The sequence below is a fragment of the Anomaloglossus baeobatrachus genome, chromosome 8 (genome assembly GCF_048569485.1).
Source record: "Anomaloglossus baeobatrachus isolate aAnoBae1 chromosome 8, aAnoBae1.hap1, whole genome shotgun sequence".
Classification (NCBI taxonomy): domain Eukaryota; kingdom Metazoa; phylum Chordata; class Amphibia; order Anura; family Aromobatidae; genus Anomaloglossus; species Anomaloglossus baeobatrachus.
The window spans coordinates 68,074,275-68,091,917 of record NC_134360.1 but is presented as its reverse complement, the minus strand read 5'-3'; the positions used below and the strand labels follow the sequence as shown (position 1 = coordinate 68,091,917).

General features: G+C 52.0%; 1 protein-coding gene across 1 annotated transcript in view; it reads left to right on the top strand.

Annotated features, from left to right (window-relative positions):
• STIMATE (STIM activating enhancer) overlaps positions 1-17,643 on the top strand; it is an 83,941-nt gene that overhangs the window by 48,151 nt on the left and 18,147 nt on the right. The window contains exon 7 of the mRNA XM_075321765.1: positions 7,352-7,501. Within this exon, the coding sequence (XP_075177880.1) occupies positions 7,352-7,501 (150 nt within the window). The remainder of the gene's footprint in view (positions 1-7,351; positions 7,502-17,643) is intronic.

Sequence of the window (17,643 nt, the reverse complement as noted above, 5' to 3'; positions counted from 1 at the left end):
TCTCAGCAGGAGAAATTCCGTTTCAGGTTTCCCAAGCGTACAAAGAGTATGTTTCTGGACCACTCTGACTTCAGAGAGGCAGTCCAGAAACACCGAGCTTGTCCAGATAAGCGTTTTTCCAAGCGCCTTAAGGATACACGTTACCCTTTCCCCCCTGACGTGGTCAAGGGCTGGACTCAGTGTCCCAAGGTGGATCCTCCAATCTCCAGACTTGCGGCTAGATCCATAGTTGCAGTGGAAGATGGAGCTTCACTCAAGGATGCCACTGACAGACAGATGGAGCTCTGGTTGAAATCCATCTATGAAGCTATCGGCGCGTCTTTTGCTCCAGCATTCGCAGCCGTATGGGCACTCCAAGCTATCTCAGCTGGTCAGGCGCAAATTGACGCACTCACACGTACGTCTGCGCCGCAGGTGGCGTCTATAACCTCTCAAACGTCGGCATTTGCGTCCTACGCTATTAATGCTGTCCTGGACTCTGCGAGCCGTACGGCGGTTGCAGCCGACAATTCGGTGGCAATACGCAGGGCCTTGTGGCTACGGGAATGGAAGGCAGATTCGGCTTCCAAAAAGTGCTTAACTGGATTGCCATTTTCTGGCGACCGTTTGTTTGGTGAGAGTGGATGAAATCATCAAACAATCCAAGGGAAAGGAAACATCCTTACCCCAGGCCAAACCAAAAACACCCCAACAGAGGAGGGGACAGTCGAGGTTTCGGTCCTTTCGGGGTGCGGGCAGGTCCCAATTCTCCTCGTCCAAAAGGCCTCAGAAGGATCAGAGGAACTCCGACGCATGGCGGTCTAAATCACGCCCTAAAAAGACCGCCGGAGGTGCCGCTACTAAGGCGGCTTCCTCATGACTTACGGCCTCCTCACACCGCATCCTCGGTCGGTGGCAGGCTCTCCCGCTTTTGCGACACCTGGCTGCCACAAGTAAGACCGTTGGGGGAGAGACATTTTGTCTCACGGTTACAGGATAGAGTTCAGCTCTCGTCCTCCGTCTCGATTCTTCAGAACCTCTCCGCCTCCCGAGCGAGCCGAGGCTCTTCTGCAGGCGGTGGGCATTCTGAAGGCAGAAGGAGTGGTGGTCCCGGTTCCTCTTCAGCAACAGGGCCACGGTTTCTACTCCAACCTGTTTGTGGTTCCAAAGAAGGACGGGTCCTTCCGTCCTGTTTTGGACCTAAAACTGCTCAACAAACACGTAAGGACCAGGCGGTTCCGGATGGAATCCCTCCGCTCCGTCATCTCCTCAATGTCCCAAGGAGATTTCCTAGCATCGATCGATATCAAGGATGCTTATCTCCACGTACCAATTGCTCCAGAGCATCAGCGCTTCTTGCGCTTCGCCATAGGAGACGAACACCTTCAGTTCGCGGCACTGCCGTTCGGCCTGGCGACAGCCCCAAGGGTTTTCACCAAGGTCATGGCTACAGTAGTTGCGGTCCTCCACTCTCAGGGTCACTCAGTGATACCTTACTTAGACGATCTGCTGGTCAAGGCACCCTCTCAAGAGGCATGCCAACACAGCCTCAACGTTACTCTGGAGATTCTCCAGAGTTTCGGGTGGATCATCAATTTTCCAAAGTCAAATCTGACACCGGTCCAATCGCTGACATATCTTGGCATGGAGTTTCATACTCTTCCAGCAATAGTGAAGCTTCCGCTGGACAAAAAGCGTTCACTACAGACAGGGGTGCAATCTCTCCTTCAAGGTCGGTCACACCCCTTGAGGCGCCTCATGCACTTCCTGGGGAAGATGGTGGCAGCAATGGAAGCAGTCCCTTTCGCGCAGTTTCACCTGCGTCCACTTCAATGGGACATCCTACGCAAGTGGGACAGGATGCCGACGTCCCTAGACAGGAACGTTTCCCTCTCTCAGGCAACCAAAGCTTCCCTTCGGTGGTGGCTTCTTCCCACTTTATTATCGAAGGGGAAATCCTTCCTACCCCCATCCTGGGCGGTGGTCACGACGGACGCGAGTCTGTCGGGGTGGGGAGCAGTTTTTCTCCACCACAGGGCTCAGGGTACGTGGACTCAGCAAGAGTCCTCACTTCAGATCAATGTTCTGGAGATCAGGGCAGTGTATCTTGCCCTAAAAGCGTTCCAGCAGTGGCTGGAAGGCAAGCAGATCCGAATTCAGTCGGACAACTCCACAGCGGTGGCTTACATCAACCACCAAGGTGGGACACGCAGTCGGCAAGCCTTCCAGGAAGTCCGGCGGATTCTGCTGTGGGTGGAAGCCACAGCATCCACCATATCCGCAGTTCACATCCCGGGCGTAGAAAACTGGGAAGCAGACTTTCTCAGTCGCCAGGGCATGGACGCAGGGGAATGGTCCCTTCATCCGGACGTGTTTCAGGAGATCTGTTGCCGCTGGGGGATGCCGGACGTCGACCTAATGGCGTCACGGCACAACAACAAGGTCCCAACATTCATGGCTCGATCTCAAGATCACAGAGCTATGGCGGCAGACGCCTTAGTTCAGGATTGGTCGCAGTTTCGGCTTCCTTATGTGTTTCCTCCTCTGGCACTGTTGCCCAGAGTGTTACGCAAGATCAGGGCCGACTGCCGCCGCGTCATCCTCGTCGCTCCAGACTGGCCGAGGAGGTCGTGGTACCCGGATCTGTGGCATCTCACGGTCGGCCAACCGTGGGCACTGCCAGACCGACCAGATTTGCTGTCTCAAGGGCCGTTTTTCCATCTGAATTCTGCGGCCCTCAACCTGACTGTGTGGCCATTGAGTCCTGGATCCTAGCGTCTTCAGGATTATCTCAAGAGGTCATTGCCACTATGAGACAGGCTAGGAAACCTACGTCCGCCAAGATCTACATTTCTCGAACGGCGCCCCTGCGCCGCTCGGATGCACTCTTTGTCCTTGTCGCTGTCAGCGTAAAGGGACACAAGCTTCTAAGTCAACCCTGGCTCGGTGGATCAAGGAACCAATTCTCGAAGCTTACCGTTCCTCGGGGCTTCCGGTTCCCTCAGGACTGAAGGCCCATTCTACCAGGGCCGTGGGAGCGTCCTGGGCCTTGCGACACCAGGCTACGGCTCAGCAGGTGTGTCAGGCAGCTACCTGGTCGAGCCTGCACACTTTCACGAAGCACTATCAGGTGCATACCTATGCTTCGGCAGATGCCAGCCTAGGTAGCCGAGTCCTTCAGGCGGCAGTTGCCCACCTGTAGGACGGGGCCGTTACGGCTCTATTATGAGGTATTATTTACCCACCCAGGGACTGCTTTTGGACGTCCCAATTGTCTGGGTCTCCCAATAAGGAGCGACAAAGAAGAAGGGAATTTTGTTTACTTACCGTAAATTCCTTTTCTTCTAGCTCCAATTGGGAGACCCAGCACCCGCCCCTGTTTTTGTATAACACATGTTGTTCATGTTAAATGGTTTCAGTTCTCCGATATTCCTTCGGATTGAATTTACTTTAAACCAATTTATAATTTTTTCCTCCTTCGGGCTTTTGCACCAAAACTGATGAGCCCGTAGCAGTACGGGGGGTGTATAGGCTGAAGGGGAGGGGCTTTACACTTTTAGTGTAATACTTTGTGTGGCCTCCGGAGGCATAAGCTATACACCCAATTGTCTGGGTCTCCCAATTGGAGCTAGAAGAAAAGGAATTTACGGTAAGTAAACAAAATTCCCTTCTTTTCAGGCGGTGGACGCTCTGAAGACAGAAGGAGTTGTGATCCCTGTTCCCCCCCAGGAACATGGTCGCGGCTTTTACTCCAACTTGTTCGTGGTGCCAAAGAAGGACGGTTCGTTCCGTCCCGTTCTGGACCTCAAACTACTCAAGACATGTGAGCATCAGACGGTTTCGGATGGAATCTCTCAGCTCGGTCATCGCGTCGATGTCACAAGGAGACTTCCTAGCATCGATCGACATCAAGGATGCTTATCTCCATGTGCCGATCGCACCAACATCAACGCTTTTTGCGTTTCGCCATCGGGGACGAACACCTTCAATTCGTGGCATTGCCTTTCGGCCTGGCGACAGCCCCACGGGTGTTCACCAAGCTCATGGCATCTGTTGTGGCAGTCCTACACTCTCAGGGCCACTCGGTGATTCCCTACTTAGACGATCTTCTGGTCAGGGCACCCTCTCAGATGGCGTGTCAAAACAGCCTTACCGTCGCCCTGGCGACTCTCCAGCAGTTCGGGTGGATCATCAACTTCCCAAAATCCAAGTTGACACCGACCCAATCACTGACTTACCTCGGGATGGAGTTTCATACTCAGTCAGCGGTAGTCATGCTACCGCTGGACAAACATCTTTCTCTGCAAGCAGGGGTGCAATCTCTTCTTCGGGGTCAGTCACACCCCTTGAGGCTTCTCATGCACTTCCTGGGGAAGATGGTGGCAGCGATGGAGGCAGTGCCCTTCGCGCAATTCCATCTGCGGCCACTCCAGTGGGACATTCTCCGCAAATGGGACAGGAGGTCGACTTCCCTCGACAGGAACGTCTCTCTTTCCCTTGCAACCAAGACGTCACTTCAGTGGTGGCTCCTTCCCAACTCTCTGTCGCAGGGAAAATCCTTCCTACCCCCAACCTGGGCTGTGGTCACCACGGACGCGAGCCTGTCAAGGTGGGGGGCGGTTTTTCTCCACCACAGGGCTCAGGGAACCTGGACTCCGATAGTCATCCATTCAGATCAATATTCTGGAGATAAGGGCAGTGTATCTAGCCCTATTGGCTTTTCATCGGTGGCTGGAGGGCAGGCAGATCCGTATCCAGTTGGACAACGCCACTGCCGTCGCATACATCTACCACCAAGGAGGCACTCGCAGTCGTCAAGCCTTCCAGGAAGTCCGACGGATTCTGCAGTGGGTGGAAGCCACAGCCTCCACCATCTCCGCAGTTCACATCCCGGGCGTAGAAAACTGGGAAGCAGATTTTCTCAGTCGTCAGGGCATGGACGCGGGGGAATGGTCTCTTCACCCAGACGTGTTTCGAGAGATCTGTCGCCGCTGGGGAACGCCGGACGTCGATCTTATGGCGTCACGGCACAACAACAAAGTCCCGGCATTCATGGCCCGGTCTCAAGATCACAGAGCTCTGGCGGCGGACGCTTTAGTTCAGGATTGGTCGCAGTTTCGACTGCCTTATGTATTTCCTCCTCTGGCGATGCTGCCCAGAGTACTGCGCAAAATCAGGTCCGACTGTCGTCGCGCCATTCTCGTCGCCCCAGATTGGCCGAGGCGGTCGTGGTACCCGGATCTGTGGCATCTCACGGTGGGTCAACCGTGGGCGCTCCCAGACCGCCCAGACTTGCTGTCACAAGGGCCGTTTTTCCATCTGAATTCTGTGGCCCTCAACCTGACTGTGTGGCCATTGAGTCCTGGCTCCTAGCGTCCTCAGGGTTATCTCAAGATGTCATTGCCACCATGAGACAGGCCAGGAAACCAACGTCCGCCAAGATCTATCACAGGTCTTGGAGGATCTTCTTATCCTGGTGCTCTGATAATGGTTTTACTCCCTGGCCCTTTGCCTTACCCACTTTTCTTTCATTCCTCCAATCCGGAATGGACAAGGGTTTGTCTCTCGGCTCTCTCAAGGGACAAGTATCGGCGCTATCCGTATTTTTTCAAAAGCGTCTAGCCAGGCTTCCGCAGGTCCGCACGTTCCTGTAGGGAGTTTGCCACATAGTCCCACCTTATAAGCGTCCGCTGGAACCCTGGGACCTTAACAGGGTGCTAACGGCTCTTCAGAAACCACCTTTCGAGCCGCTGCGGGATGTCTCTTTATCACGTCTTTCGCAGAAGGTGGCATTTCTAGTGGCAGTTACATCGCTCCGTAGAGTGTCGGAGCTGGCAGCGCTGTCATGCAAAGCCCCCTTCCTGGTTTTTCACCAGGATAAGGTGGTTCTGCGTCCTGTTCCGGAATTTCTCCCTAAGGTGGTATCTCCTTTTCATCTCAATCAGGATATCTCCTTACCTTCATTTTGCCCTAATCCAATTCACCAATGTGAAAAGGATTTGCACTCATTAGATCTGGTGAGAGCACTCCGGCTCTACGTGTCTCGCACGGCGCCCCTGCGCCGTTCAGATGCGCTCTTTTGTCCTTGTCGCTGGCCAGCGTAAGGGTTCGCAGGCTTCCAAGTCAACCTTGGCTCGGTGGATCAAGGAACCGATTCTTGAAGCCTACCGTTCTTCGGGGCTTCCGCTTCCTTCAGGGCTGAAAACCCATTCTACCAGAGCCGTGGGTGTGTCCTGGGCATTGCGGCACCGGGCTACGGCTCAGCAGGTGTGTCAGGCAGCTACCTGGTCTAGTCTGCACACTTTCACGAAACACTATCAGGTGCATACCTATGCTTCGGCAGACGCCAGTCTAGGTAGGCGAGTCCTTCAGGCGGCGGTTGCCCACCTGTAAGAGGGGGTCGTTTTCGGCTCTTTTTTATCGAGGTATTCTTTTACCCACCCAGGGACTGCTTTTGGACGTCCCAATTGTCTGGGTCTCCCAATGGAGCGACAAAGAAGAAGGGAATTTTGTTTACTTACCGTAAATTCCTTTTCTTCTAGCTCCTATTGGGAGACCCAGCACCCGCCCCTGTTCCCTTCGGGCTGTTTGTTCTTTTGTGTACACATGTTGTTCATGTTGAATGGTTCTTTTGGTTCATGGTTTTCAGTTCTCCGAACATCCTTCGGATTGAATTTACCTTAGACCAACTTGTAAGTTTCCTCCTTCCTGCTTTTGCACCAAAACTGAGGAGCCCGTGATGCACGGGAGGGTGTATAGGCAGAGGGGAGGGGTTACACTTTTTAAAGTGTAATACTTTGTGTGGCCTCTGGAGGCAGAAGCTATACACCCAATTGTCTAAGTCTCCCAATAGGAGCTAGAAGAAAAGGAATTTACGGTAAGTAAACAAAATTCCCTTCTTTCAGCTTATTTCACGTGTAATTGGGTATATTGGCCCAAGTTGCAGGAGAAATGCAGCCTCCTGGCAATACAGCAGAGCTGTCTGTCTCTTATGACCCAGCAGCTCCTGCTTCCTCACTATACACTGCAATCACATGGCCGCTGTTTATCGGGTGCTTCTTATTACGGAGTATACAGCGCTTCTTGGCCCTATGTATATAGCGATGGACAAGGCGCAGACTGTAATAAGCCATCTGTGCCATATTCATGAGGATCCCTGCTGCCGCAGCTGTGCAGGCGCGTTTTAGAAGATCAGAGTCGGAATAGGAGCGGGACCGCCCGGATGTTTTAAGTCTATGGGTGGTCCAGAAGCGGCTGAAAATGAATCGACTTAATCTTTAGTCTTTTATATTACTTTTTCAAGCAGCTTCATTTCTGAATTTTGTATTGGTCAATCTATAACTCCATAAATAAGAACTTGTTTCTTCAACAGGCATTAATGTTCTGGGTAGTGGACAACTTTCTGATGAAGAAAGGCAAGACAAAAGCCAAAACGGAGGAGAAAGCGGGCAGCCCGGATTCTCGCAATGGTAACAAGGTCCGATACCGGCGGGCAGCCTCGTATGACGAATCAGAATCTGAAGTGAGTGTTTTTCCTATCTGTTGACTATTTCCAGTTGCTCCTATTGAATCTGATCACCATCTTCCCAAAAGGCAACAATTAAAGGAGCGGTATATAAAGTATTTTAGCCCCTTCCTGATGTGATATAATGGTTACTCACCTGTCATTCACGGGTGTGTGGAGTGGGGTCACGAGCTGTGGATGGACAATTTAATGTTTATCTTACGGAAACCCCATTAATTCTCAGTGATTGGCTGGTTATGTTTTTTTGTTGTCAGTAGGAATCTGCGGTAGTATTAAAATCAGGCGCAGAAAACAACGTCCTTAGTGTTATGTAGCACCGACATAGCTGGAGGCACAGTACGCCTGGCAGACGCTCCTGCCCTAGAAAGGAAAGGTATTAGCTTAAGTGTGGATGCCAAGTGTAAACTTCCTGATGAAGCCACACAAATACCCCGTCCTCTCCAGAAACAATGCTGTCTTGTATTCTGCTGATTGCCTTACTGAAGAGGATTAATCCTGAATATGTGTCAGTGGATCATGATTAGGGTAATACTCGAGTTTAAAGGGAACCTGTCACCAGATTTGGCGGCTATAAGGCATTCAGGTCCTGCGCCGGCGCACTTTGATCTGCCCTACTCAGGGAAGATCAAAGTGCGCCGGCGCAGGACCTTAATGCCTTATAGTCGCCAAATCTGGTAACAGGTTCCCTTTAAACTCGAGTATTACCTGCGCAGGACCTCAATGCCGGCGAGTGTGGATGACGTAGGACGCATCATGCACCCAGGCTTCAGAAGGAGTACAAAGATGGCCGAAAGAGGAGGTGCCAAACTCTGAGAACGGAGACGCCCATCCGACCAGTCTGCACCGCACCTTACGTGAGTATTATAAAGTAATTTTTTTGTTCTACACAGCGGCTTGGGCTCTTATATACAGCATGTTATAATGCTGTATAGAAGAGCCCACTGCTGGTGGCCGCAGCTTATAGTCACCAAATCTGGTGACAGCTTCCCTTTAAAAGAAGTTGTTGCTCACCCCTTCTCTCCTCCCAGAGGTGTAATATGGTCTCTTCTGAATTTTTTTTCTACAATGATTGTGGTGCAAAGATGCCATTTATTGTGTGATTGTGAGTAGCTGAGCCAAGTAGTGAGACCAACAAGCTCTGTCACTCCTTGTCTATGTTTCATCAGTGAAAACCTATCTGACAGTCGCTAAAAATGGTTTTCTGGAGGGCTGCTCTGCACAGGACAAAAGAAAATTGAAACTCTGGTGTAGGTTAAAGGGGCTATCTGGTCTTGTGGTGACAGTGTAGAGTTACGCAATGTGACTGCAAATGTCTGGATCCTCACAGTGCGAACACTGTACGCTGTCAGGATTCTCCAGTGTCTGCAGACCGGACAGTCACATTTGCATACATATGGTCACGTGCCAACTAGATGTTCTCAGCCTCGTTCAATAAAAGTCAATTAAGAAAGGCTGTGCACGTCTAGTTGAATTGTGACCGGAACTATGCAAATGGCCTACTTGCATCCTTACAGTGTGCGCACTGTGAGGATCCAGAAGTTTGCAGTCACATTGCGATTGCAGGCTTTCATCACAAGACTGGAAAACCCCTTAAAGGAACCTGTCACCAGATTTGGGGACTATAAGCTACGGCCACCACTAGTAAGTTGTTATATACAGTATTCTAAAATACTGTATATAAGAGATCAGGCCGCTTTGTGTAACATAAAAAGCACTTGTATAATACTCACCTAAGGGGCGGTCCAGTCAGGTGGGTGTTGCTGCTCTTTGGTTCAGCACCTCCTCTCTGCTTCGATTGCCGTCCTCCTTATATCCTGCCTAGTGTGGATGATGTGATCTACATCTTCCACACTGGCCAGCATTGTGTCCTGTGCATAGAAAAACAAGAAAAATGAGTTTTATATGGCCATTCATTATGAAAAAAACCTACAAGAAGCACCTGTAGAATATATATGATTTTATTATTTCAAGAATGCATATAGGGGCACTGTTATCATGGAATGTACAAAAGGTAAAATACAACAGTGATTGGAGATACAAAAGAATCAGAGATATCCCAGTCCAGGACCTCTGCAGCATAATAAATGGGGTAATCCCATAGACTACATAGTTAATGACACAGGGGATCACAATGTTAGAAGCCCTAAAAAGCCTATAGTAAGGAAAAATCCATACCCTGTGGAATAACGTTGGACAGACAATAACGTACCCATAGTAAAGTGCAAGTGCAGATGCTGAATGAGAGTCCAATAGAGAGGGGGGAAGCCCCGACGTGTTTCACTAAGAGCGCTTCCTCGGGGGGCAGTATATAGCACTGTGATGTGCGCTGCGAAGGGCAGAGCAAAGTATTGTAGTGCGCACTCGCTTGTAAAGGTTAAAGACCACCCATGCATATGCACTACAATACGGTGATCTGGTGATCACAATGCTGGCCTGTGTGGAAGATGTAGATCGCATAATCCACACTGGACGGAATAGAAGCAGGACAGAGATCTCAGCAGAGAGGAGGCGCCGGACCGGAGAACAGAGACACCCATCGGACTGGACCACCCCATAGGTGAGGATGTGTTTTTTTGTTATACACAGCGGCCTTGGCTCTTATATACAGTATTCTGGAAGGCTGTATACTGCATAAGAGCTCACTGCTGGTGGCCGCAGCTTATAGTGACCAAATCTGGTGACAGGTCCCCTATAAGTAAGGTCTTATGGAGACGTTTCACTAGAATTTTCAGTTTCTTTGTCGCTCCTTATTGGGAGACCCAGACAATCGGGTGTATAGCTTATGCCTCCGGAGGCCACACAAAGTATTACACTAAAAGTGTAAAGCCCCTCCCCTTCAGCCTATACACCCCCCGTACTGCTATGGGCTCATCAGTTTTTATGCTTTGTGCGAAGGAGGTCAGACATGCACGCATAGCTCCACAGCTTAGTCAGCAGCAGCTGCTGACTATGTCGGATGGAAGAAAAGAGGGCCCATAACAGGGCCCCCAGCATGCTCCCTTCTCACCCCACTCTTGTCGGCGGTGTTGTTAAGGTTGAGGTATCCATTGCAGGTACGGAGGCTGGAGCCCACATGCTGCTTTCCTTCCCCATCCCTCAATTAGGGCTCTGGGTGAAGTGGGATCTTTTCGGTCTCCAGGCACAGGAGACCATGCTCCATCCACAGCTCCTGAGGACCATGCTGGATAGGAGCCGAGTATCGTTCAGGGACATGGCCCTGCTACTTTGAGGTACTGTGTCCCCGTGGGGACCGCGCACAGCAACACTCCAGCATTGCTGGGTGTGCTAGTGCACCGGGGACAGCAGCGCTGACTGCGTTTGTGCCATTACACACTTCAGCGTCGCTGAGTGTGTTCGTGTAGGGGGACTGCCGCGCTGACCGCCGCTGCCATGGTTATCACTACGGCGCGGCTGGGACTGTTAGTGCGCCGGGGACTTCCGCGCCGACCGCGCTTATACGGCGGCCGCGCTTATAACTCGAGTCCCCGGCTTTTGCGGCCTAGTCTCGTTTTCTTCCCGCCCCCAGAAATGCCAGTCAGGGGAAGGGCGGGACGCTGTACAGGACGGCAGCACTGAGGGCTGGAGCATGCTTTGCATACTCCACCCCCCTCACTCTGCACAGTGGGGCACCAGTTCCCGCACTTTTCTGGGTCACGCCCACGGCTCCCTCCTCTCCTCTGGACGCCGGCAGCCATTCCTCTCAGCTCTGCTAACGCTGGAGAGGAGAGACAAGCTCAGGGAGACCCAGGCAGGATTTCTGGTGCCCACACAACCGCTTTGCGAAGGCGGTAAGCAGCACCTGTGGTGCTGGCCCCACTAGTGCAGAAGTGTACTTATAGATTACATAATTATAGACTATACTTTACACTGTATGGTGCACTGTTGATTTTTGTCTATATACCCTCCTGTATTGCTCAGAGGAGACAACAGCATGTCGTCCACAAATAGCAAGGGTGCCAAAGCACAGACTTACTATGCTGCCTGTGCAGCATGTACGGCTATACTGCCGGCAGGTTCCACTGACCCTCATTGTGTGCAATGCTCGGCCCCTGTGGCACTTTCTCAGCCGGAGCCTCTGCTAAGGGCGGCCCAGGGAGAACCACCTGTTAACACTGTCCAGGTGACAGGGACGGAGTTTGCAGTTTTTACTGAAAGACTTTCTGAGACTATGGCTAAGATATTAGAAGCCTTGCAGTCCAGGCCGGCATCTCAAGCCAGGGGCACTGTGGAATCATTGCCCCCTGGTCCCCCTCAGTTGGAACAGCAATGTCCTCCCGGGGTGTCTCATGGATCCCAGGGTGAGGTCTCTGACACGGACCGCAGCCCCAGACCGATTAAGCGAGCTCGCTATGATATCCCCTCGACATCATCACAATGTTCAGGGTCTCAGCGAGAGGACTCTTTGTATGATGAAGCGGAGGTAGCTGATCAGGATTCTGATCCTGAAGCCGCTCTCAACCTTGATACTCCTGATGGGGACGCCATAGTGAATGATCTTATTGCGTCCATCAATGAAATGTTGGATATTTCTCCCTCAGCTCCTCCAGTGGAGGAGTCAGCTTCTCAGCAGGAGAAATTCCGTTTCAGGTTTCCCAAGCGTACAAAGAGTATGTTTCTGGACCACTCTGACTTCAGAGAGGCAGTCCAGAAACACCGAGCTTGTCCAGATAAGCGTTTTTCCAAGCGCCTTAAGGATACACGTTACCCCTTCCCCCCTGACGTGGTCAAGGGCTGGACTCAGTGTCCCAAGGTGGATCCTCCAATCTCCAGACTTGCGGCTAGATCCATAGTTGCAGTGGAAGATGGAGCTTCACTCAAGGATGCCACTGACAGACAGATGGAGCTCTGGTTGAAATCCATCTATGAAGCTATCGGCGCGTCTTTTGCTCCAGCATTCGCAGCCGTATGGGCACTCCAAGCTATCTCAGCTGGTCAGGCGCAAATTGACGCACTCACACGTACGTCTGCGCCGCAGGTGGCGTCTATAACCTCTCAAACGTCGGCATTTGCGTCCTACGCTATTAATGCTGTCCTGGACTCTGCGAGCCGTACGGCGGTTGCAGCCGACAATTCGGTGGCAATACGCAGGGCCTTGTGGCTGCGGGAATGGAAGGCAGATTCGGCTTCCAAAAAGTGCTTAACTGGATTGCCATTTTCTGGCGACCGTTTGTTTGGTGAGAGATTGGATGAAATCATCAAACAATCCAAGGGAAAGGAAACATCCTTACCCCAGGCCAAACCAAAAACACCCCAACAGAGGAGGCGACAGTCGAGGTTTCGGTCCTTTCGGGGTGCGGGCAGGTCCCAATTCTCCTCGTCCAAAAGGCCTCAGAAGGATCAGAGGAACTCCGACGCATGGCGGTCTAAATCACGCCCTAAAAAGACCGCCGGAGGTGCCGCTACTAAGGCGGCTTCCTCATGACTTACGGCCTCCTCACACCGCATCCTCGGTCGGTGGCAGGCTCTCCCGCTTTTGCGACACCTGGCTGCCACAAGTAAAAGACCGTTGGGTGAGAGACATTTTGTCTCACGGTTACAGGATAGAGTTCAGCTCTCGTCCTCCGTCTCGATTCTTCAGAACATCTCCGCCTCCCGAGCGAGCCGAGGCTCTTCTGCAGGCGGTGGGCATTCTGAAGGCAGAAGGAGTGGTGGTCCCGGTTCCTCTTCAGCAACAGGGCCACGGTTTCTACTCCAACCTGTTTGTGGTTCCAAAGAAGGACGGGTCCTTCCGTCCTGTTTTGGACCTAAAACTGCTCAACAAACACGTAAGGACCAGGCGGTTCCGGATGGAATCCCTCCGCTCCGTCATCGCCTCAATGTCCCAAGGAGATTTCCTAGCATCGATCGATATCAAGGATGCTTATCTCCACGTACCAATTGCTCCAGAGCATCAGCGCTTCTTGCGCTTCGCCATAGGAGACGAACACCTTCAGTTCGCGGCACTGCCGTTCGGCCTGGCGACAGCCCCAAGGGTTTTCACCAAGGTCATGGCTACAGTAGTTGCGGTCCTCCACTCTCAGGGTCACTCAGTGATACCTTACTTAGACGATCTGCTGGTCAAGGCACCCTCTCAAGAGGCATGCCAACACAGCCTCAACGTTACTCTGGAGATTCTCCAGAGTTTCGGGTGGATCATCAATTTTCCAAAGTCAAATCTGACACCGGTCCAATCGCTGACATATCTTGGCATGGAGTTTCATACTCTTCCAGCAATAGTGAAGCTTCTGCTGGACAAACAGCGTTCACTACAGACAGGGGTGCAATCTCTCCTTCAAGGTCGGTCACACCCCTTGAGGCGCCTCATGCACTTCCTGGGGAAGATGGTGGCAGCAATGGAAGCAGTCCCTTTCGCGCAGTTTCACCTGCGTCCACTTCAATGGGACATCCTACGCAAGTGGGACAGGATGCCGACGTCCCTAGACAGGAACGTTTCCCTCTCTCAGGCAACCAAAGCTTCCCTTCGGTGGTGGCTTCTTCCCACTTCATTATCGAAGGGGAAATCCTTCCTACCACCATCCTGGGCGGTGGTCAAGACGGACGCGAGTCTGTCAGGGTGGGGAGCAGTTTTTCTCCACCACAGGGCTCAGGGTACGTGGACTCAGCAAGAGTCCTCACTTCAGATCAATGTTCTGGAGATCAGGGCAGTGTATCTTGCCCTAAAAGCGTTCCAGCAGTGGCTGGAAGGCAAGCAGATCCGAATTCAGTCGGACAACTCCACAGCGGTGGCTTACATCAACCACCAAGGTGGGACACGCAGTCGGCAAGCCTTCCAGGAAGTCCGGCGGATTCTGCTGTGGGTGGAAGCCACAGCATCCACCATATCCGCAGTTCACATCCCGGGCGTAGAAAACTGGGAAGCAGACTTTCTCAGTCGCCAGGGCATGGACGCAGGGGAATGGTCCCTTCACCCGGACGTGTTTCAGGAGATCTGTTGCCGCTGGGGGATGCCGGACGTCGACCTAATGGCGTCACGGCACAACAACAAGGTCCCAACATTCATGGCTCGATCTCAAGATCACAGAGCTATGGCGGCAGACGCCTTAGTTCAGGATTGGTCGCAGTTTCGGCTTCCTTATGTGTTTCCTCCTCTGGCACTGTTGCCCAGAGTGTTACGCAAGATCAGGGCCGACTGCCGCCGCGTCATCCTCGTCGCTCCAGACTGGCCGAGGAGGTCGTGGTACCCGGATCTGTGGCATCTCACGGTCGGCCAACCGTGGGCACTGCCAGACCGACCAGATTTGCTGTCTCAAGGGCCGTTTTTCCATCTGAATTTTGCGGCCCTCAACCTGACTGTGTGGCCATTGAGTCCTGGATCCTAGCGTCTTCAGGATTATCTCAAGAGGTGATTGCCACTATGAGACAGGCTAGGAAACCTACGTCCGCCAAGATCTACATTTCTCGAACGGCGCCCCTGCGCCGCTCGGATGCACTCTTTGTCCTTGTCGCTGGTCGGCGTAAAGGGACACAAGCTTCCAAGTCAACCCTGGCTCGGTGGATCAAGAAACCAATTCTCGAAGCTTACCGTTCCTCGGGGCTTCCGGTTCCCTCAGGACTGAAGGCCCATTCTACCAGGGCCGTGGGAGCGTCCTGGGCCTTGCGACACCAGGCTACGGCTCAGCAGGTGTGTCAGGCAGCTACCTGGTCGAGCCTGCACACTTTCACGAAGCACTATCAGGTGCATACCTATGCTTCGGCAGATGCCAGCCTAGGTAGGCGAGTCCTTCAGGCGGCAGTTGCCCACCTGTAGGACGGGGCCGTTACGGCTCTATTATGAGGTATTATTTACCCACCCAGGGACTGCTTTTGGACGTCCCAATTGTCTGGGTCTCCCAATAAGGAGCGACAAAGAAGAAGGGAATTTTGTTTACTTACCGTAAATTCCTTTTCTTCTAGCTCCAATTGGGAGACCCAGCACCCGCCCCTGTTTTTGTATAACACATGTTGTTCATGTTAAATGGTTTCAGTTCTCCGATATTCCTTCGGATTGAATTTACTTTAAACCAGTTTATAATTTTTTCCTCCTTCGGGCTTTTGCACCAAAACTGATGAGCCCGTAGCAGTACGGGGGGTGTATAGGCTGAAGGGGAGAGGCTTTACACTTTTAGTGTAATACTTTGTGTGGCCTCCGGAGGCATAAGCTATACACCCGATTGTCTGGGTCTCCCAATTGGAGCTAGAAGAAAAGGAATTTACGGTAAGTAAACAAAATTCCCTTCATTACTGACATCTAGTGGCCAAACAGTATACACTGCAGACTCTGCATTAGAAGGATATCTCACAGTACAGTAAAATTCAATAGTAATAACTTGTTCCATTTCATAGCAGAAGAATGTAAAATAGTTTTTTCAATATTATCCATTTAAAGGAACCTGTCACCTGAAATTTCGTTATTAAACTAAAAGAATCCCCTTCTGCAGCTCCTGGGCTGCATTCTAGAAAGGTTCCTCTTGCTACTGGCACCCCTTTCAGACCTAAATAACAACTTTATAAAATCTTGCCTTTTGGTATGCTAATGATGTTTTATGGCCACGGGGGCGGGCTGTATTGCATCCGTTATTCCCCCCCTCCTGCCGCTGTTCGCCGTCTCCCAGTTTTGATTGACAGATGACGCCGCCGCTCTCCTGTTACTCAGTGCTCCTGAAGTCAGGCGCATGCGCAGTGGCAGTATCACGGGACTGGGCACAGTTTAAATTGCGAGAGCCAGTGATCGTATTGCGCAGGCGCGAGATTATGGGCGGCTACTTGAATGACGCTGGTGATGACAATGTTTATTACTTTCATATTATACAATTTTACAACACAGGGATGGGTGGGGAGGTGTAATTAGGGCACACATGCGTCTGCTGATGGGTCCGAACGCATATTCTACATGACAGGTTCCCTTTGACTTGTGACCGTAACTATGCAAATGGCCTACTTGCGTCTTTACAGTGTGTGCACTGTGAGGATCCAGAAGTTTGCAGTCACATTGTGATTGCAGGCTTTCATCACCAGCGTCATTCAAGTACCCGCCCATAATCTCGCTCCTGCGCAATATCAATATGATCACCGGCGCTCACAATTTGAACTGTGCTCAGTCCCGCGATACTGCCACTGGGCATGCTCCAGACTTCAGGAGCACTGAGTAACATGAGGGCGGCGGCCTCATCTGTTAATCAACACTGGAGGATGGCGAACAGCGGCAGGAGGGGGAATAACGGACGCAATACAGCCCGCCCCCGTGGCCATAAAACATCATTAGCATACGAAAAGGTAATATTTTATAATGTAGGTCTGAAAGGGGGGCCAGTAGCAAGATGACCCTTTCTAGAATGCAGCCCAGGAGCTGCAGAAGGGGCTTTTAGTTTAATAGCGAAAATTCTGGTGACTGGTTCCCTTTAAGAAGTAGTTTTGGGAAATACTGTAGAAAACTCCTTTAAAAGTGGTTTCTTTGTCGCTCCATTGGGAGACCCAGACAATTGGGTGTATAGCTTCTGCCTCCGGAGGCCACACAAAGTATTACACTTTAAAAAGTGTAACCCCTCCCCTCTGCCTATACACCCTCCCGTGGATCACGGGCTCCTCAGTTTTATGCTTTGTGTGGAAGGAGGCACACATCCACTCATGCATTCTCATATTAGTTATGTCGGTTGGAATAAAAGAGGGCCCCCACGGGGCCCCCGGCATGTTCCCTTGTCACCCCACTACGTCGGCGGTGTTGTTAAGGTTGAGGTACCCATTGCGGGTACAAAGGCCGCAGCCTCATGCCGTCTCCTTCACCATCCCTTAGTGGCTCTGGGAGAAGTGGGATCCTGAGCGGTCATCCATTTACTGGGACCGTGCTCCCTCCGCAGCCCCTGTGGGAATGTGCCGGACCGGAGTCTATTCAACCTCAGGGACCGGGCCCTGCAACTCTAAGGTACTCTGTGTCCCCATTGGGGACTGTGCAGGGAGCGCACCTTCTTCCCGGACGCTGCGGCAGCTGCTGAATTGAGAAGGCCGGCGGACTTCCGCGCCGACCGTGCCTGCTTGTCGGGTGCGGTCTCAAATTTAGTCCCCGGCTTCATCGCGGCCTAGTCGCAAAAATCCCGCCCCCGGGCCTGCCTGTCAGGGGTAAGGGCGGGACTGCCGACCTGACGTCTGATGTGAGGGCCGGAGCA